This window comes from Argentina anserina, chromosome 7, assembly GCF_933775445.1.
Source record: "Argentina anserina chromosome 7, drPotAnse1.1, whole genome shotgun sequence".
Lineage (NCBI taxonomy): Eukaryota > Viridiplantae > Streptophyta > Magnoliopsida > Rosales > Rosaceae > Argentina > Argentina anserina.
Window position 1 is genome coordinate 8969922 of NC_065878.1, and position 18098 is coordinate 8988019.

At 36.3% G+C, this 18098-nt stretch overlaps 4 protein-coding genes across 7 annotated transcripts; 3 read left to right on the forward strand and 1 right to left on the reverse strand.

The window, feature by feature from the left end:
* Positions 1-1802: 1802 nt before the first annotated feature.
* On the forward strand, positions 1803-7805 carry LOC126802341 (uric acid degradation bifunctional protein TTL). 4 transcript variants are annotated; one of them, XM_050529958.1, is made up of 5 exons: positions 1803-2104; positions 4918-4975; positions 5137-5238; positions 6764-6920; positions 7090-7805. In XM_050529958.1, exons 1-5 carry the CDS (start codon positions 1869-1871, stop codon positions 7539-7541), a joined length of 1005 nt encoding a protein of 334 aa, XP_050385915.1. In that variant the 5' UTR covers positions 1803-1868; the 3' UTR covers positions 7542-7805. The 4 variants fall into 4 exon arrangements, with proteins under 4 accessions (XP_050385915.1, XP_050385916.1, XP_050385918.1 ...); XM_050529959.1 differs by having other exon boundaries at positions 7093-7805; XM_050529961.1 differs by having other exon boundaries at positions 7141-7805.
* A 1502-nt stretch (positions 7806-9307) lies between these two features.
* LOC126802345 (late embryogenesis abundant protein 6-like) lies at positions 9308-9802 on the forward strand. The gene is made up of 2 exons (XM_050529965.1): positions 9308-9385; positions 9536-9802. The coding sequence occupies exons 1-2, from the start codon at positions 9308-9310 to the stop codon at positions 9800-9802; spliced, it is 345 nt and encodes a 114-aa protein (XP_050385922.1).
* A 1054-nt stretch (positions 9803-10856) lies between these two features.
* On the forward strand, positions 10857-12581 carry LOC126802344 (heavy metal-associated isoprenylated plant protein 4). Its single transcript, XM_050529963.1, has 4 exons — positions 10857-11051; positions 11152-11348; positions 11823-11910; positions 12128-12581. Exons 1-4 carry the CDS (start codon positions 10886-10888, stop codon positions 12493-12495), a joined length of 819 nt encoding a protein of 272 aa, XP_050385920.1. The 5' UTR covers positions 10857-10885; the 3' UTR covers positions 12496-12581.
* Positions 12582-14531: 1950 nt separating this feature from the next.
* Positions 14532-15858, reverse strand: LOC126802343 (AT-hook motif nuclear-localized protein 23-like). The gene has a single exon (XM_050529962.1). The coding sequence runs from the start codon at positions 15595-15597 to the stop codon at positions 14713-14715; it is 885 nt and encodes a 294-aa protein (XP_050385919.1). The 5' UTR covers positions 15598-15858; the 3' UTR covers positions 14532-14712.
* Between the last annotated feature and the right edge of the window lie 2240 nt (positions 15859-18098).

Sequence of the window (18098 nt, forward strand, 5' to 3'; positions counted from 1 at the left end):
CACCATCATTGTATTTTTTACTAAAGAATAGTGAATATATGTGAGAATTGACTAGCACTTACAAGCTTGGCAAGATTGAAGCAGATCTACAATCTTTGATCTAAGTTAGATGTGCCATATTGTGAGGCCATAACGCATAATGATGAGTTCTTTCACTTCTTTGGTTAGTTTGATATATGTTCAAATAAGTATTTTATGTTTGATAGGAATTTCCAACTATGTCCACTAATGTTAGTAATCTTGATAGGTGATCTCTTCTATTGCTATATTTGCGGATTGTGACTTTGATATAAGATAGTATTCACGTCGTAAGGGGGAGATAAGAACAAAGGTGTTCATGTAGAACAACTTGGAATTGTCGTGATTTGTCTGCACTGTGTCTCGTCATAATTATCAAATCTCATAATTAAAGTGATGAGATCGTATGGCTCCAATCTGCAAGAATTAATGTCTCATTTAAAACTGGCAAGTAGGCCAAAAAGCCTGAGCCCAACATAGGCCCAGCCCATTAAAAATCTGCCCCGCACGACCCAAGCCCGTTAATAGCTCGGTCCGGCTCAAGCTCGTTATTTTAATGGGCCAAAATATATTAGCCCATGGGCCGGACCCGACCGTAGTCCGTTTTGAGCCCGGGTCGTCAATTTATGGGTCAACCAATTATACACGTAATTTTATATTATTTACATAAATATTTAAACAATTATGGTAATGAGTTTTGAATATTAGAAATCAAAACCTCTTGATTATTTCATTATTATTTCACAAATATCGTCAAAGTAGTAATACAAATCATCGTTTTGACATATGTAACGTTTTATAAATAAGATTATCAAATGTGTGATAGTATTTTATTTATTTTATTTTATTATTCTAAATAGTTATGTAAAACAAATATTCTAATTACACTTTTTTATGTTAATTGTGTCTTATAATGCTAATGGACCGGGCCGGCTTGTTTTTTTCTGCCCAACACGGGCCCAGCCCGACATGGACTTGGGCCATAGGTCTGGCTGTGTTAATATTTAAATATATGGGTCAGTCCAAGCACGGCAAGAGCAAGGTTTTGCCTGTTTAAATGAGCTGGGCCGACTCGAACTAGCTTGTTTGCCACCTCCAGTCTCATTGAGAGGACATAGCGCTATCCAAAATTGGGCAACCAAGAAAATACTTGGCATTGCGCCACCGCCATAGGATGGTGGCATAGTGACTAAAACATGACAACATGGCGTCAAGGCTGTGGTTCCTCAAGGAATGAAGGAAGCCACTTGGTTTGATTACTCGCTCAAAGAAGAAAGCGAGAGTATGACACAACTTGATCCATTGATCAAAAGATACTCATTCGTCTCATGAGAATTTTCTAGATTATGATTATCATTTAGTGACGCCTTAATGACAAAGTTAATCCATATAGAGATCTTTACATAGAGATATTACACTAGTGTACATAAGGACGTAGGATAATGAGTTAGATATCGAACCATACTTGGTTGAAAAGTACCAAAATACCTACCAACGATTATGAGACTTATTTTTGACACTGCAATAACTTGAAAATTATTCAAAGGTGGTACTCAATTTTACTTCAAAAGATGAGAACCCATCATGAGAAGGGTTTCTTACTCTTCTAGTGGTGTTTAGTGTTTCTTTTTGCTTAGCCTCTCTTGTAACAACCCCCCCCCCCCTAAAAAAAAACTCTATCTCTGTATTAGATTAAGAATATATATATATATATATATATATATATATATATATAAGCCGATATCATTCATTAAAATTACGGTTATTATCTAAATTATAACATATAGAAAGGAGTGAAAAAAAGAGTGTCCAGATTGGTCGTCATCTCAAGAGTCGAGTGAAACACAGAGATGGAGGAAGGCGGGTTCAAAATTGAGGAGGAGGAATTCTTAGCTTGCTGTGGAAGCTCTCAATTCGCGACAGAAATGGCAAAGTCCCCGCCTTTCTCTTCTCTCGGGGAAGCAGTCACCGCCGCCAGAGACATTTGGTTCAACAAAGTCGACGTCACCGGTTGGCTTCAGGCTTTCTCTGCTCATCCTCAGATCGGCCACACTCCTCCTCCTTCTTCCCACTCCACCTCTGCTCAGTTCAGTTTTCTCAACCCTCCAACCTCTCTCCTTTTTATTGTTAATATATTTAAGTTTCATTTGTTGATTGGATCATGCTCTAGCATTTGAGACTTTTGATCTGCATTTTCGAAAGAATTGATTGGTTTAGTTTGCTTTAGGATGTTGCTGATAGGCTGGATTCTTAGCATGATGTTCTGTTTGTGCTGTTTGATTAAGATGAGTATGATCGCGAGAGTTGTGTGTTATTGTTATGGCTTTCGGTTTTGATTCGTCGAAAGTGTTGTAGGTTTTGGTAGACTTGTTTAGGTTCAATGTTTGCTCCAGCTAGCTGGAAATTGATGTGGTTGATGCTATATTTGAATTTGGATTATTGATGTTATTAGTTTCGTAGCGGTGGCCCAGTCTTGACTAGATTTTTTGTAACTCAACTCAGAAGACTGGGTGTGCTTCTTGTGTGGCTGTGTTAAGTGTGAAGGATCAAAGTTTATTGGTGAAAGGAAGAAGGAGAGGGTTTAGGGAAGATGTGCTATGATGGCCGTCTTTTTGGGGCTTTTAAATGCAAATAAACAGTAGGGTATGTGTGGATCCCGAGGAGGGAGGAGCTGTGGGGGATGGGGTGCTTATCTGTCTTGCAACAGGCTTTCGTTTTTTTTTTTTGGTGTTGGGGATAATGCTTTGTTCGCTATTTCTTTGAGGTTTTGTCATCTGGGTCTGATGAGTTCGTCATTTGTATGGATGAGCCAACATGGCCAGTTTATTCAGCTTATAGTTGGTAGTGTGGGCATGTAGATTCTGGAAAGAATTTTGACACCTGGGAAGCCCTTGAATTGAATGAATTTTCCAAGACTGTTTTGGGAAAAAAGTCAATTTAGTTGGATCAGAATGAGATGAAGCAGATGAAAGCTAAAATTCTTTGGTTCTGTAATGAGAATTAAGTAGTAAGAATTATTTGGAAATTGACAATTCAGTAGAAAAGGATTTTCACTGGAGATGCGGTGCTGTAATAAGGAGTTTGGGACTTGAGAATATGGTAGAAAGGGATATTTCTTTGATGCGGTGGTGTTACAAGTAGTACATGATTGAGTAGAAGGCCATGGTAGGTGCATGGATGAGCCTATTTTCCTGTTTTCTTCAGCTTACTTATAGTGGGGACTGGGGACCAACCTTTGAATGAAAGCAGTCTTTTCAAATAGTGTTAGAAAAGGTCAGGTTGGTGCTTTGACTGCTTTCAATAACTCATGAGAGGTTGAAACCCTTTTTGGGTAATTTTTCTAACACATTCCTGAATAATGATGAATTAAATCCAGTTTTGCAAGTTCCATGTAAAACCTGAGGTTCTCCTAATGGTCTAGGTTTTAGGCTGGTTGGTGGTGCTTGGAATGGTAAAAACTCGTAATATGCTTCAATTGAGGAAGCCAAGTCATTGCGTCTGTCTTCAATAGTGTGTCATAGAGGGAGAGTCTACCATATTTTATGCATATTGAAGTAGCTTCTCTTCTATCGCGGCACTTTTTAAGTGCTGGTTTAGCTAGGAGATTATAGCAGGTGACCCTTCTCTTTCTGTCAAAAGCAATATGCTTTTGGCAAAGGGAAGAGAGCCAGTTCCCTGGGGTTGTAGTGCATTGTCTATCTTTTGGGTGTTTGGATGGAAAGAAATAGAAAATTTTCAAAATCACATCTCAGGAGCTTTCAAAGAGAGTAAGCTATTGTGCTCTGTACGGTGGTTGTGTGTATACTGCAAATTCTTATCGCCGCAACTGATCTGCAGGTAGTTAGGATACTGTTGGGCCAGGTATTTGAGGTGGTGTACATCAAACTTACGTTTTCTTTTCACGCTCTTAACGTCTGTCTGATATCATCTAGTTTCGTTGTATACTTAACGCCCTCCCACCCTGCTACAAACACTCCCACCATATTTGTGAAGTGTCCTTTAATTCCTTCTAATATCTACATGTATTCAAACCTATATGGAGAAATGAATTAGGAGAGGGGAGTTGTTCCATGTAGTGCTGACTAGTAATGTTATATTAAGATCCTTTTTTCCACTTATTTTCAATAACAAACGATTGTTTAAGTGAGTGTATTTATCTTGTGAACTACTCTAGGCTTTCTATCTATATCTATTTAATCGTTTTAACTATCTGTTCAAGAGGGCAGTTTTCGCACAGTTGTGGAAATTGTAAGATATACAAGAACACCTCCAAAACCATTACCTGCATCTATAATTTGTACCAACTCACATTATTTATTAAACAATTGATGGGTACACTTGCATCCTCTTTATCTCTTTATCATTGGTTTGCTCAATTTGAGGACATTTTCGACTCATCTACTGCTAGATAAGAAGAACTTTAGAAAAGACCAAGCAGGAGAATTGGCCCACAGTCAAGAAAAGTTCAACATAGTATTCAACGAAGACACCTCTGACCCACGGTACCTATACCCATGTTCTCTGCCTCTGATCCTCACGCAGTGAATACTCATACCTGAAAATGAACTATTTTATTTTATTTTTAAATGAATTTGAATGGATGAATTTGAGTTAAGGTTCTGTTGCTGTCGTTTTTGCTTTTAAATGTTTAAAAGATTTTTGGCAAGTTTGAGTCGTCAATGTTTTATGCCAAGTTATGTTTGAGATGGGTGTATCATCAAGATGAGAGGCTAAATTTTCAGATCCCTTGAACTCTTGATAGCTGTATACCCAGTAAAGGATAAGGGGAAAACCTGTTTACTGTCTTCGGTTTTGATGCTATTTTATTCACCTTATATTTTTGTTTCTCTATTCTTATCTTTTTACATTTAAGTGATAAGTGTAGAAGCCATTTTGTAGATGGAGCAAAGGAGAGCAGTCAACTGCTTTGGCAACTGCTACGACTTCTAGCTTACAGGTCAGTAAAACCCTAGCGTTTTCTTCTTGCTCTAGTGTGGAAAAGAAGTATACATAGACATATACAACACTATATCATAATGAAAAATCATTTAATGTTTTCTGTTGTTATTTTGTTGATTGAGGGTTTCTAATTTATCGTTATGTACATGGATTTCTCAGGAACTCTATCAATGGAATGCTAAATACAGGGAAAAGTTTGGGTTTATATTTCTTATATGTGCGTCAGGGAAGAGCACTGATGGAATACTGGCCGAATTAAAGGTATTTTTCTATTGAAGTTGATCTCCATTTCAAGCTTCTAGTTTGTAAAATTTCTTTCTGTACCATGAGGAGCATGTTAACTAGTTAGTGGAGATAAACTCGGGATTTAAGGGAACTATTGAAAACAATATATCAATTAGTAAATAAATTATTGCTGTACCAGTTGGTATGTTGTAGAAATTTTTGGTTTTCATGTTTTGGCCGAGTTCAAATCAGAGAGATTTATTGTACTCTCTCTCTCTCTCTCTCTCTCTCTCTCTCTGGTAGTCTCTCTCAATAGCTTTACATGCAATTTATTACCAATGGACTGTATAAACACATTTAAGTACAGCAAGGGTTGGTGTTAGTATGAATATGGTGCTCCAAAGTAAAAAAAAATATAATAATAATAATAAACAATCAAAAAGATATAGTTTGTTTGGAAGGCAAAAATGGTTTTTAGTATGTTTGTGGTGGTGCAGTAGGAAAGTTAGAGATGGTAGAGAAGGTGGAATGGTTTTAAAGCTGTCTGTAGTTTTAGAGAAGTTTGAGAATATAGAACAAAGGGACAAGATAAGACATTGGTTGTAGTTAGTTGATAAAGCTTTAAAACTACATACAGCTTTAAAACCATTTCTGCCTTCTCTACCATCTCTAACTTTAAGACATTCCTGTAGTCAGTTGATAAAGCAACATTGCCATCTTCACGTCTTCCCTGGTTGTCATGATGCATTTTGAGTTTGATGTTATTTTTTCCATTTAACCTATTCGTTCGCTTCTGTTTAGCTTCTTTTAAGAGACATTCCAGTCCTCTGCCATGTGATTGCGCACAACAACACTCACCCAGCCATTTAGCCAATCCAGGACCACTTTGGCATTTCTGACAGTGAAATTAGCAACTTCGTGTTTGGCACCCCTTTCTGAACCAGGCTGTCATGGTTGTTGGTATTGTCTAATAGCCTAAGATGATGGATCTATACATATATATTTCATTGTCTTTCATCTTTCAATAACCACTGGAGACACAGATTGAAAGTTGTTTTCCAAGGAATTTAATTCTTGACTCGCATCTTTCCATGATTCATATGGCTTGATAATCTTCCGACAAACCCTCATTTATGGTTGAAAGCAAGGGAAGAGTTATGTGGAGATGTAGAATGTTCTGCTGTGATGCCCATATTATGTTTGACGGTGTTTTTTTTTGGGGGGGGGGGGGGGGGGGCGTGTGAGTATGTTTATGGTGGCCTAGGGAAGTTATAATGCTTTTAAATACTTTTTATATAGAAGCCAGAGATGGTCTAAAGCTGGTGTTTCATTCTCTATCAGAACAGTGATGACCATGTTGAGTTTATTACCAGAAGTCTAAAACAGTAAATGAAAACCGATCTTTGAATTGTAGATATTTTTATTAGCCTTGTGTTCAATAAATATTGTGCCTGAAATGAAACTTACAGACTGATACTCATCAGGTATTATGCTGATGTTTATTCTACAATACTTTTGTAATTTGTTTTTCATATTACTTAGTTACTTGTCGTCTCTGCAGAAACGATATCCAAATAGACCTATTGTTGAGTTTGAGATTGCAGCCGAGGAGCAGATGAAAATAACAGAACTACGTCTTGGGAATCTTTTCTCAACTAAAGAAAAGGATCCTTCCCCTGGCAATGTGAATCCCACAGTTGCTGCTAAGAAAGTGGAAGGTAGTGCAATTTCCTGTTGCTCTATTTTGAAGTTGCATATACATTCAGGATGATGCTAATGCAGCTCTGCATGCTGTCTCTTTTTGAGACAGGACCATTCACTTTTATTACCTATCAAATTGTTTGTATATATTTTAAACTTATGCATTTGGTATTTTCTAAACCCTAGAAGATCGTGTAAGCATAATTGGAGGTCACCTAAGTGCCTTTGAAATTTCAGCTGTCAAAACTCAGACTCCAACTCGAACTCGTCCACCCATCACAACCCATGTCTTGGATATTTCTCGAGGATCTCCGGCTGCAGGCATTGAAGTATGTTTGGAAATGTGGAAGGGTCATCAACCTCGTCCTGTATTTGGTGAGTCAACTACAGGCGGTTGGGTATTTCAAGGGTCTTCAACTACGAATAGTGATGGGCGAAGTGGTCAGTTGATGAACATAGTTGATGCGGTGAACCCAGGGATATACAGGATAAGTTTTAACACCGGAAAGTACTGCCCAGGTGGGTTCTTTCCTTGTGTTTTCATCGTGTTTGAAATCAGGGAGTCACAGAAGTTGGAACATTTTCATGTTCCTCTGCTGCTGTCACCATTCTCATTCTCAACTTACCGCGGAAGCTAGCATCTGTTTTAGGTCGTTTCACAGGGTCAATAATATTTACTTCAAATCTTGCATTTGAAGATGTATCATGTTTATAGGCAAATGACTGTTTTCTAATTTTGAATCTAAAACTCTTTGAGAGCCTGAAACTCGTGCAAAAAAAAAAAATTATCATTGGTTTATCATGTTGTAGATTCCTCATAGTGCTGAACGAGATTCTAATTAGGAAGCAAATTTTCTTCATATCGTAGTAACTTAATTCATTGATTTAATTTTGGACTGTTCCATCCATCCGTTTTACGTTTTACTATAATATTGGTAATCACCCTATCTGGTTGGTAGGGCTTTAAGTAGGTTCGAGCTATTCGTATTCGGCTTGTGTTTAGTTCATTTTTAGCTTGTTGGGCTCAAGCTCGTAAAGTTAAATGAGCTGAGTTTGAGCTTAATATTTAGCCCGACCTTTAAAATGAGCGGAGCTTGAACAACAAGTATTCGACTCGTTCGATTTGTTTAGCTTACGAGCTAATTTAGACTTATTAAAAGTTCGGTTTGTTTATTAATTAAGATTGATTTATTAATTTTTATAATATATATAAATTATAATTTTTATATGAGAAATAATATTAAAAAATATAATATTAGTTCGAAAGAGCTTACAAATTTCTTTCTAGCATAATTAGTTAAAGACTTTAAGTTCTATAACAAGTTTGATTTGTTATTTATAATTTATTACAAATAAAAAGGATTTTGTGTGATGCAATGACATTAGATTTTGAATTTTCGTTTTAATTTCTAAATTTTAAAATTGTAATTTCGTATGATTCAAGCCGGCTCGATTCGAGTTCAATCTCATCTAATAAAATGAGCCAACCTGAGCCTAATTCGAGATTTTTTCAGCCGAGCCGAGCTTGAAAATGAAGCACAAAAATTAAATTTTGGCCCAGCTCGTGCTCGATCAAATAAAAACGAGCTAAACATAAACGACCTAATATTTAGCTCGATTCGGCTCATTTACATCCCTACTGGTTGGAATGTTATCCATTTTGATCAGATTGCTTTGTATCGTAGGCAGGAGAGCAGCCATATTTTGACCATATTATTGCTTTGTTTTGTACCCACAATCCTTAATTTACTTCTAACGGAAAGTTGAACCAAATTTGACTCCAGTTTGAAACGATTAAAGCTGCCTAAAAAGATAGTAGATAATTTGAGCATGTTGATGAGTGGTTAAGTTCCTAGTGAATGAGATGCAAGAGTTGAAGGCGAGGCGGGCGGAGCTTGCCCAAGAAGAGATGCTGGCTTTGTCAATATAGCCACCAACTATGAGGATTGGTTTCGGTCATTTAAAGATAACTATAGGCTTAATAGTTCCGGGTTTACCCTAGGAAAAACCTAGGTGTTTTTGCAGTATATTCAAAATCCAAGGAGTACTTGATCGATCAATCAAGCCCTCCAGACCAATGACCATTCTATTGCACGACCTTATTTAGGTACTTTAGTACTGCCTGGCGTTTCCTATTCCCTTACTTGAATAATGAAATTTGAGTCACAGAACATACATAAGAGTTCAGCTTAAAAGCCGGACCTTGAATTGGCATTGAGGTGAAGATTAATTTTAGCTAGAATGCTTCAAACATCATCCCCAATTACACTAAACATCTGCGCGATGTCGATCCGATTATATCAATATATATTGCACAATTGTGAATTTCCAATTTGGAGCTTTATACGGTACGTGCAAGTAATTTGATTTCCTTGTAGGTTGTTGATAAGAGAAAAAGGCAAAAATGCAGGCTGTTAAGGACAAGCTTAGTGAAATGAGCGCCATGAAGCAGGTCAAGGAAGAGGCTAGGGCCGAAGAGAAGGTACAAGACCATATACTTTTATCATGCATCATCATTCTCCATCGAGGTTGATCAGATGTTCATACGTATATAGTTCAATCACGACTCGCATGATCTGTTCTTAATTATGTTCCGGAATACTAACACACTGTTGTGTACGAATCTACATAGGCCGAGAAAGAAATAGCGAAAGCCCGAGCAGACATTGCTCATGAGGTAAGATTGGCCAAGGAGGCAGAAGCAACAATGGTGCATCATGTCGCCAAGGCCGGAGAAATTGCTCGAGCCGGAGAACAAATGGCAAATGAGCAGTTGGCAAAGCACGGCGGATCTAATGCCACGACAGGTGGACGAGGAGGGGATGTTCCTAATACCGCAGCATCTAACCCTCTTCCTACTACTAACATGTCACCCCCAACTTACAACAAAATGTCTTAATTTGTTCATATACTCTATCTATCCTTTCATGCATGAGTGCATGTCTATGTAATTATCTATGTCAATTAACTTGTTCATTATAGGCTAATACAAATTCGCACCCCATATGCGAGGTGTGTACAATTAAGTTGTACTAAAAAGTATTATAACACGTGTGTAAATCAATGTATAAGATGCACATCAATGAACAATATGATCGAATTCGTTGGGACATGCCTTTCCAAAATCATCCTTAGTTGTGTAGAGCAAAAAAGTTATCCTTTCCTGTATCAATTACGCCAAGCACTTTTCATATAAGCACGAAAACTGTCTCAAATGTGACATATACGTACACTTAGGAATCCTAATTGCTTATAAGACGGATCAATATGACGTTTTACACCTAATGCAATATTGACACAATCTAGGCTTGGAATAAATCCAAGTGGGTTCTACTTCAATCTAATTACTCCACAAATTCACAACTGTGATCGATGAATAAGAAATCAGCAATACGTTTGTCCGCGAATTCATATCACTAACCTGTACTATAGCTATTTGGTAACAAATTGTCGCGATATAAATAACAATTCTATGAACAGGAATGAGGAATCTTGAGAATTGATTACTTGTTTTGCTTAAACTTAGAGAAAGCCACTTTGTGATGGTAGATATTGGGTGGAGTACGTACTTGGCTATATTAGTAACTACAACTATAAGGTATTGGGTGTTAATGAACAATCCTACACCCATATTAACTGAGGGGACATTAGTTTCCTACCCAAATGGCACACGAAACCAATTTTTAGCTAAGAAAAAAAAATCAAGAAGGTAAACGGTCATATCTAATGGACTACGTGCCAGAAACTAAATTCCAATATAAACGGACCAACCATTTTTTTTTCATCCATTCAAGTAATCAAAGGGTGGTGAGCTACCTCCATGCCAATTCCGACCAACCAGGTTCTTTGAAAAACATGCACAGCTAATACCCTTTCGATCACTCATCAACTATTTCCAATGTGCATACAGTTAATTACTTATTAATTCATTTAATTGGTGTTGAAATCAGAAATCCCTCTTTGGTCTCTGCTGCTAATTGGTATGGCAGCTAAAGAAGGAGCAAAGGAGAAAGAACACAAAGAAGAGAAAGCAAAAGATGAAAAGAAAGCCAAGGAGAAAGATGGAGTAATCACTGCTGTTTATAAAGTTAACCTGCATTGCCCACAGTGTGCTCGTGAGATTAAAAAGCCTCTTATTGCTATCCCAGGTAATTAAGTTTACTTATTTTCTATCTGTGAAGAAAATGGAACAGGAAATCAAAGGTCATCTGATTACACTTTGTATATATTCTTCCTTTATTTCACCAGGGGTTCACAATGTGGATGTTGAAAGGGAGAAAGGTGAAATCAAAGTAAAAGGCGATTTCGACCCGATAAGGATACAAAAACGGCTTGAGAAGCTTTGTAAGAAAAAGATTGAGCTAGTGTCACCCAAGGTCCCGAACAAGGAAAGCACCACAACTGAGAAAATAGTGGTGAAGGAAACCAAAATAACCAAAGAAGTGGTGCTCACTCTCTCTCCCATATCTTCTTCAAATGCATTTCTTTAGGCGATTTAACTATATATCTTGTTTCCATCACATGATTTATCTCACTAGTTACTAGCAGAACATATAGAATTTAGGTGTTAATCAAACCATTACGGGGCAGCAATTGAAGAATATTAGTGTAAGATATAAACCCAGAAAATTCGTTTGTACGTAGATTAGTAGACCAAATTGTAATTAGGTGATTGAAAAAAATCACGTACAGATAATGCTTAAGGACATTTATACGAAGTTTACAGCCGAAATAATTGATCATGGTGATTTCTTGATTTTTGGGTATTAACTTACTCTAGGTAATTTACTGATTCATATATGAGAAAAAGTGAAACTGCTGGTCATAGATAGACTTACATATGTAACTGAGGAAATTAGTGGATGCATGTAGCATGCATTTCGATCAGGCTAATTCTGTTTGTTTGATTTCAAATTAAGGCGATTTCACGGACAACATTAGTGAAGGTTCACATGCATTGCCACCAATGTGGGCAAGATCTGAAGAAGAAGCTATTAACTAACAAAGGTATGTACATATTTATGATTTCAACATACGTCTTCAATCTAATCGATAGTAGATCATAACGTCTACGTACGACTCCGTGAGAAGGACGGTGGATAAATGGCTTTGTTGTATACCTTTACTCTCGTCTTCAATGGGGTCTGCTTTTTTTTTGGGGGGGGGGGGGGGGGGGGGGGCACTATGCTATGATCTTAATGAAATATCAATGATACATATGCAGGTGTTCACAATGTTAAAACGGACATGAAAGCACAAACTTTAGCAGTGGAAGGAACAATCGATCCTGAAAAACTAATATCATACTTGCGCAAAAAGGTCCACAAGCACGCAGAAATTGTACCCCCAAAACAAGAGAAGAAGGATGAGAGCAAAGAAAAGGAGAAGAGTTCCTCAAAACCTTCAGAGAAACAGGAGGAGAAAAAGAGTGGTAAATCAACTGAAATAGTTACGAAGGTAGTAGAATCTAAGGAAGAGATAAAGGTCGTGGAGGTCAAAACGAAAGAGGGGACTGCACCTTATTTCATTCACTATGTCTATGCTCCACAAACATTTAGTGATGAAAATCCAAATGCTTGCTCTATAATGTAACAATGAGAATCTGTAGCAGGCCTACATTATGCTCTTGAGGTTTTTTTTTTTTTTTTTTTGGGACTGGTCTTTTTGGATCCTTCAAATAAAAGTAACGTACGTAGTACAATTATATTATAAGATCGGATTTGTTGGACAACACTGTTAAGTAGTTCACACTGAATAAGTGAATTAATATAGCTAGGGCATATTATTCAGGCGTATATTGAGGAATTTCTCTTTATGGGAACAAGACTAAGAGACCAGCTAAGAGAGGCTGGTACGTTGAAATTAAACACGCGCAGTACGTTGCAATATTTATAATAACAGCAGTTAAATTTTGTTAATTCTGTAGCCTCTGGCCTTGAGACATGTTTTCATAAAGCTTTTAGTGTAACCTTGCTCGATATTTATAGCTATTTCATGGGCTCTGGTGAACTAATGGTGAATACAGAAATTAAGATTACAAGGGTACTGAAGGTTTTGTGAATACATCCAGAACCTTAATTAATTTGTGGATCGGAATTGTCTATATATAAACCTTACCGCTTGAAACCGTGTTATATATATTTCTCCATTAGTTTATCGCAGCAAGAAAATATTTCACGCTCACTTATACCTGATTGTTTCTAGTATTGCTAATACAAGTGCAAATTGTAACTCAATAATTGAACCAGCATATGATAATTTTGATACTCTTATAGTACGATGGATTGAGTTAATTACAATTGCCATTGCAGATTTAATATGCAGCGAATCGACTATATAATCTGATACTTAAGTAAAAGCTGTTGATGATAGGAGTCAAAAAGTTTTCTCTCTTATACTAATTTGCTGGTCTTAATTAACATTGTAATTACCAATTATGAGCTATCCGTACTCAATGATCTGAGGCTGTAATAAGACTAAGACCCCAGTCTTCTCTTATCTGTCAAGCATTAGATTATTTAAGAAGATGACCAAAGAATCGAAGTTAGCTAGGCACTTATTCCTACCTCCACTCTTAACAGACATTAACATACATAAAGACCTCATATAAGGATTTGGAGCAGCAAAATTGTAAGGCCTGACATTTTAATAGAGGAGAGATCATCATCCTTAATTCTGATTAATTTATTATTTCCCGGAATTTTTTTTTCCGGGAGAAGGGATATATCGATCTAAAGAGAAAGTGATAAGCTGATCAATTGATTCTGATCTCATTAGTCATTACATACACCAGGTAGTTAAAAACTAAGCTAAAAAGAGAGAAGCCATGTATGAGATAGATTAATGATCGATCGAGTCAAGGTGAGACTAATTAACTTGAGACGACACTTAGAACTAAGCCGGGGGTACTTTTGCATAAACAAAATCTATAGCTAGCTAGGCTACGGGAGAGAGAGAGAGAGAGAGAGAGAGAGAGAGAGCTTTACATAATTTATTCGATAAACAACCATATGAGATCATATAGAAATATATCCTTATTGGAGTGGCATGGAAGGCTTGCATTGATGTACACATCGTACATAGAAAACACAAACTTAATTTTTTGATACAAAAAATTTAACCATTTCATGACAATGCTCTAATGTTTTCATATTATTTTAATCCCATATTTTTTTTACTGATCAAAGCCTAAATATAATAGAGATCGAGGTTGTATGTATGCATGAATAGGAAAAAAAATGTAAATTTATAATATCATGTATTTGATTCCGAATGATCGATCGAGTTATGACTTCTCAATGTTCTCTGAAAAGTGTGAGATCAATTATCTATTGAAGTCTATGATATATTAAGTTTTATGTCTCAATATACTAATTAAAGAAAGGGGAACCAATTTATAGAATATCATTTGATTTCACACAGGTTAAAATTAGCTCATAGAAAGTAAAATTAAACTATAGATCATTAAACCGTTTTGATAGATCCAGTTTGTATGTTCACTAATAAAGTTAAGCTAAATTTTATATCATTTGATTTTGAGCAAGTTATATATTCTCAACATCCTTTAAAAAGATGGAATCATTCTAATTAGATGATCAAGTGAGTTCAGTGAAGATTGGAAACGGAAATTGGCAAACAAGCAACACACTAAAAAGCACTTAAATTAAGAAATAGAAACCAGTTATAACGACAAGAGATTGAAGGAAAACTAAGCAAGAAACAATTGTACAGATGATCGAAGGGGGTTCAAATGAGCTCTTAATTGATGCAAATATCGATTTCTCTGACCTGACCTAGCTTAGAACAAAACTATGAGTATGATGACCGCCCAGTAGGGTTTCCAGCCCAACTATCTTGTAGCTGAGGCATGTTATTCAGGGGCAGATTGAAGAAGGGAAGCCCCGAAGACGAATCTGGAAATGGGTTGCTATTGCCTACTCCTCCACTTCCGCCACCGCCGGACGACTGCGGCACAGGCGGCTGAATCTGAAACTGCTCCTCTTCCTCCTCCAACGGCAACCTCTCATAAGCCACGTTGGTAAAGGAAGAAGCTATGACGATCACAGGCCCTGATGCTATGAGAGGTCCCACAACATTTCCTCCGATGACCTGACCCTGACCGCCTGCCAAGAATATCGTCAAGCTGGTGGCGCCTGGTGGGGCAGGAGGCGGCAGGAATGAGCCGGTCAACGAGAGGATCTCGAACCTGCCGTGTAGCGTAACCACAGCGCCAGCCCCAGCCGGCTGACGCAGGGTCACGTTGGTCACCATCCCACTCCCACTCAGCACGCAAATCCCACGCTGCCGTTTCCGTGCGTAGGTTCCAACGCAGTCAAACACATCGCAGCCGCTGCTGACCTCCAGAATATGAGCTCTCAAGGTGTTGGCGCTCTCCCGGGTAATGATCACCGGCGGCTTGGGCTTGTTTTTTGATCCGGGAGGCCGGCCCCTGGACCTCCGAGCAGTACCATCTCCACCTGAGCCTCCGGAGTTTGGGGTCACAAGATCAAGCCCTTGGTGAAGATTGCTGTCATCATCACCCACTTCGATTTGGTGGTGGTGATCCGAGTTGAAGAGGTTTCTGTGGTTGGAGTCATGATCTTCAGATTCCGGCGGTCTCTGGAGATGAAGGTCAGGGAGCTGAAGCTGCTGATGAAACAAGCGAGATGCTGAACCCAAGTCTAACCCAGCCATACACAGAGAGCTAAAGAGAACAGAAAACAAGAAAAATATAGTAAAAAATGGGGGATTTTAATATATGAAGGAGAGCGTTAATATTATATGGGGTTTGTGGAGAAAGGAGAGCCTCAGAATAATTTGAAACCCTAGAACAACGAATAGAAAACAAAGGGAATCGAGTGCAGAGAAAGCGAGGGGGTACTAAATCGAGAGGAAGAGGAAGCTTTGAGGAGGAGGAGGAGGAGAGAGATAGAGAGAGAAATGATAAAAGTTGGAAATCCAGCCATGCTCTTGTAATATTGTACATTATGCGGTTTTCACCGTAAGTAGCTATATAACGTCACTCTACTGAATTTTCTCTATTGTAATTTAAAAAATAGGTCTTGTACACAATTATAATCAAGGATGATATAAATAAATTGGAAAATGTTTTAGCGTCATAATATGACATCAGATCCGGCGCTGCAATCCCACATGGCATGACACGTTATCTTGTCACGTTATTAATTACAAATAATCACAAAATGTCATTTTTGAATGAAAATACAATTATATCTTTGTTAATCCAACAACTCTAAATTATTATTAAAAAAATTGTAGTTCTTTTTTATATCATTTATTTTTTTAAATGTAATTAAAAAAATACGATATATACAAAGTATGCTTGAAATATATTGATATATATATATATATATATATATATATATATATCTGTGTGTGTGGGGGGGGGATGACTATATGATAATTGTATTAATTAATTATATTTAATAATTAATCATAAATGTAAATTAATTAAATACGAAAGTTATAAATCTTTACATATTTGTCACTAGAAAGATTATCATCGACATAATTGTATTAAATATGATATTAATTAAGATATGTATATTCTAGAAAAATTAATATTTGTTATCTTACATATCCCCTTAAATCGATTATACCATAACAAAAAAATATTCACTTTCAGAAAAAAAAAACTAAAAAAATCTTACCAAAAGTTTTTATCTAAATATAAATGTTGTAGTTACCTTACATCATTTGAAATTTAAAATAAATATTATATATATTTTTTGTTTTTAAAAATATATTTTATACATATATATATATATATATTTCGCTCGTGCACACACATATTTCAAGCATATTTCGTAAATTTCAATTTTTTAAATTGTATTTTAGAAGCATTATTGTGATAAAAAGAATAAATGATAAAAAGAACAAAAAAATATTTTTATAATAATTTAGAACTGTTGGATTAACAATGATATAATTGTTTTTTCATTTACAATCACATTTTTATATAATTTTAATTGTTGATGTGGCAATGTGACATGACATGTCACGTAGAAATGCGGCGCCGGATTTAGCGTCATATTATAGCTCCCTAGCATATTAGGTGAACGTACATTTCTTAATTTATGACATACACATAGCGCATTCTTGTAGTAAAAGTAAAAAGTTGCACTGTTATATATATAGCTAAGAAAGATAATCTTCAATGTTGGAGATTCTCAATGTAATCCATTCTCATCCATACACAACTTGATACTTTACTTTGTGTTAAAATTTTGCATGAGTAATATATACATTATGCTTTAAGATAAATCGGTACGGTGTAGATGTGAATATGTGACCGAACAATGAATCAAATAATTAACTTAACTAAGTAATTTCAAAATGAACATTCACTATGGATATGAATCGTATGTGTGTGTGTATATATATATATATATATGTAACTATATATGTGTATTAGCAGACAAGTTCTTCTTTAATAATTAAAAAAAACTAATTTAATAGGAAAACACAACTACGTATGATAATGAAGGCTCTAGCTTGCTATTTATCAGTATTACATATAATGAGTTTAAACTTGCCTTCATCTAAGAATTAGATTTTATATGAAGTTTTTTTTTTATAAAAAAGAACGATCAAGTTGTCAATATATCAAAATGTAGGAGGTCAACATGAGCATGGAACACCCTGATAGATCGCTTTGTTAGAACGTCTATAATAAACCATGTAAAACATCATCGTTAGTATAGAATAAGTAGGAATCGTTCAGTCCGGGGAATCAAAGGGGACTCAAAACTTATCATGTTATTGGGGGATTTGAGATTGATTATAAAACTACTACTGAAAATAAATCCTAAATTACTTATATAAAATTGATCTACCACTCATCACATTACCAAACACGAAATCTACTCATGAACATGTAAGACACGCACAAAACAACTAAGAGGCAGCAAGTATATTCCGAATCAATTCAAGTTCATCTTAATTCCAATTCTAATTAGAGCCCGAAGCGGTTCATCTAATTGTTAAGACTTCATAATTATTTAGAATCAACGAAGCGTTCAATCCTAAACATATGTTAAAAAGAGTCTAACTTCACGAAGCGTATTAGTTAAACACAAAGAAGCACATAAACACATTAAGTCGAATTGGAGACATATAAACATGCATGGCGTCACTCAGCATGTTTAAACATGCAAATTCCTAGAACTATCACA

Coding starts and splice junctions, on each gene's coding strand:
- LOC126802341 (XM_050529958.1), top strand. CDS start 1,869: ATGGAGGAAGGCGGGTTCAAAATTGAGGAGGAGGAATTCTTAGCTTGC. Junction 2,105..4,917: donor TCCCACTCCACCTCTGCTCA/GTTCAGTTTTCT, acceptor GCCATTTTGTAG/ATGGAGCAAAGGAGAGCAGT. Junction 5,239..6,763: donor GAATACTGGCCGAATTAAAG/GTATTTTTCTAT, acceptor TCGTCTCTGCAG/AAACGATATCCAAATAGACC.
- LOC126802345 (XM_050529965.1), top strand. CDS start 9,308: ATGCAGGCTGTTAAGGACAAGCTTAGTGAAATGAGCGCCATGAAGCAG. Junction 9,386..9,535: donor AGGCTAGGGCCGAAGAGAAG/GTACAAGACCAT, acceptor GAATCTACATAG/GCCGAGAAAGAAATAGCGAA.
- LOC126802344 (XM_050529963.1), top strand. CDS start 10,886: ATGGCAGCTAAAGAAGGAGCAAAGGAGAAAGAACACAAAGAAGAGAAA. Junction 11,349..11,822: donor CCAAAATAACCAAAGAAGTG/GTGCTCACTCTC, acceptor TTTCAAATTAAG/GCGATTTCACGGACAACATT. Junction 11,911..12,127: donor GAAGCTATTAACTAACAAAG/GTATGTACATAT, acceptor ATACATATGCAG/GTGTTCACAATGTTAAAACG.
- LOC126802343 (XM_050529962.1), bottom strand. CDS start 15,597: ATGGCTGGGTTAGACTTGGGTTCAGCATCTCGCTTGTTTCATCAGCAG.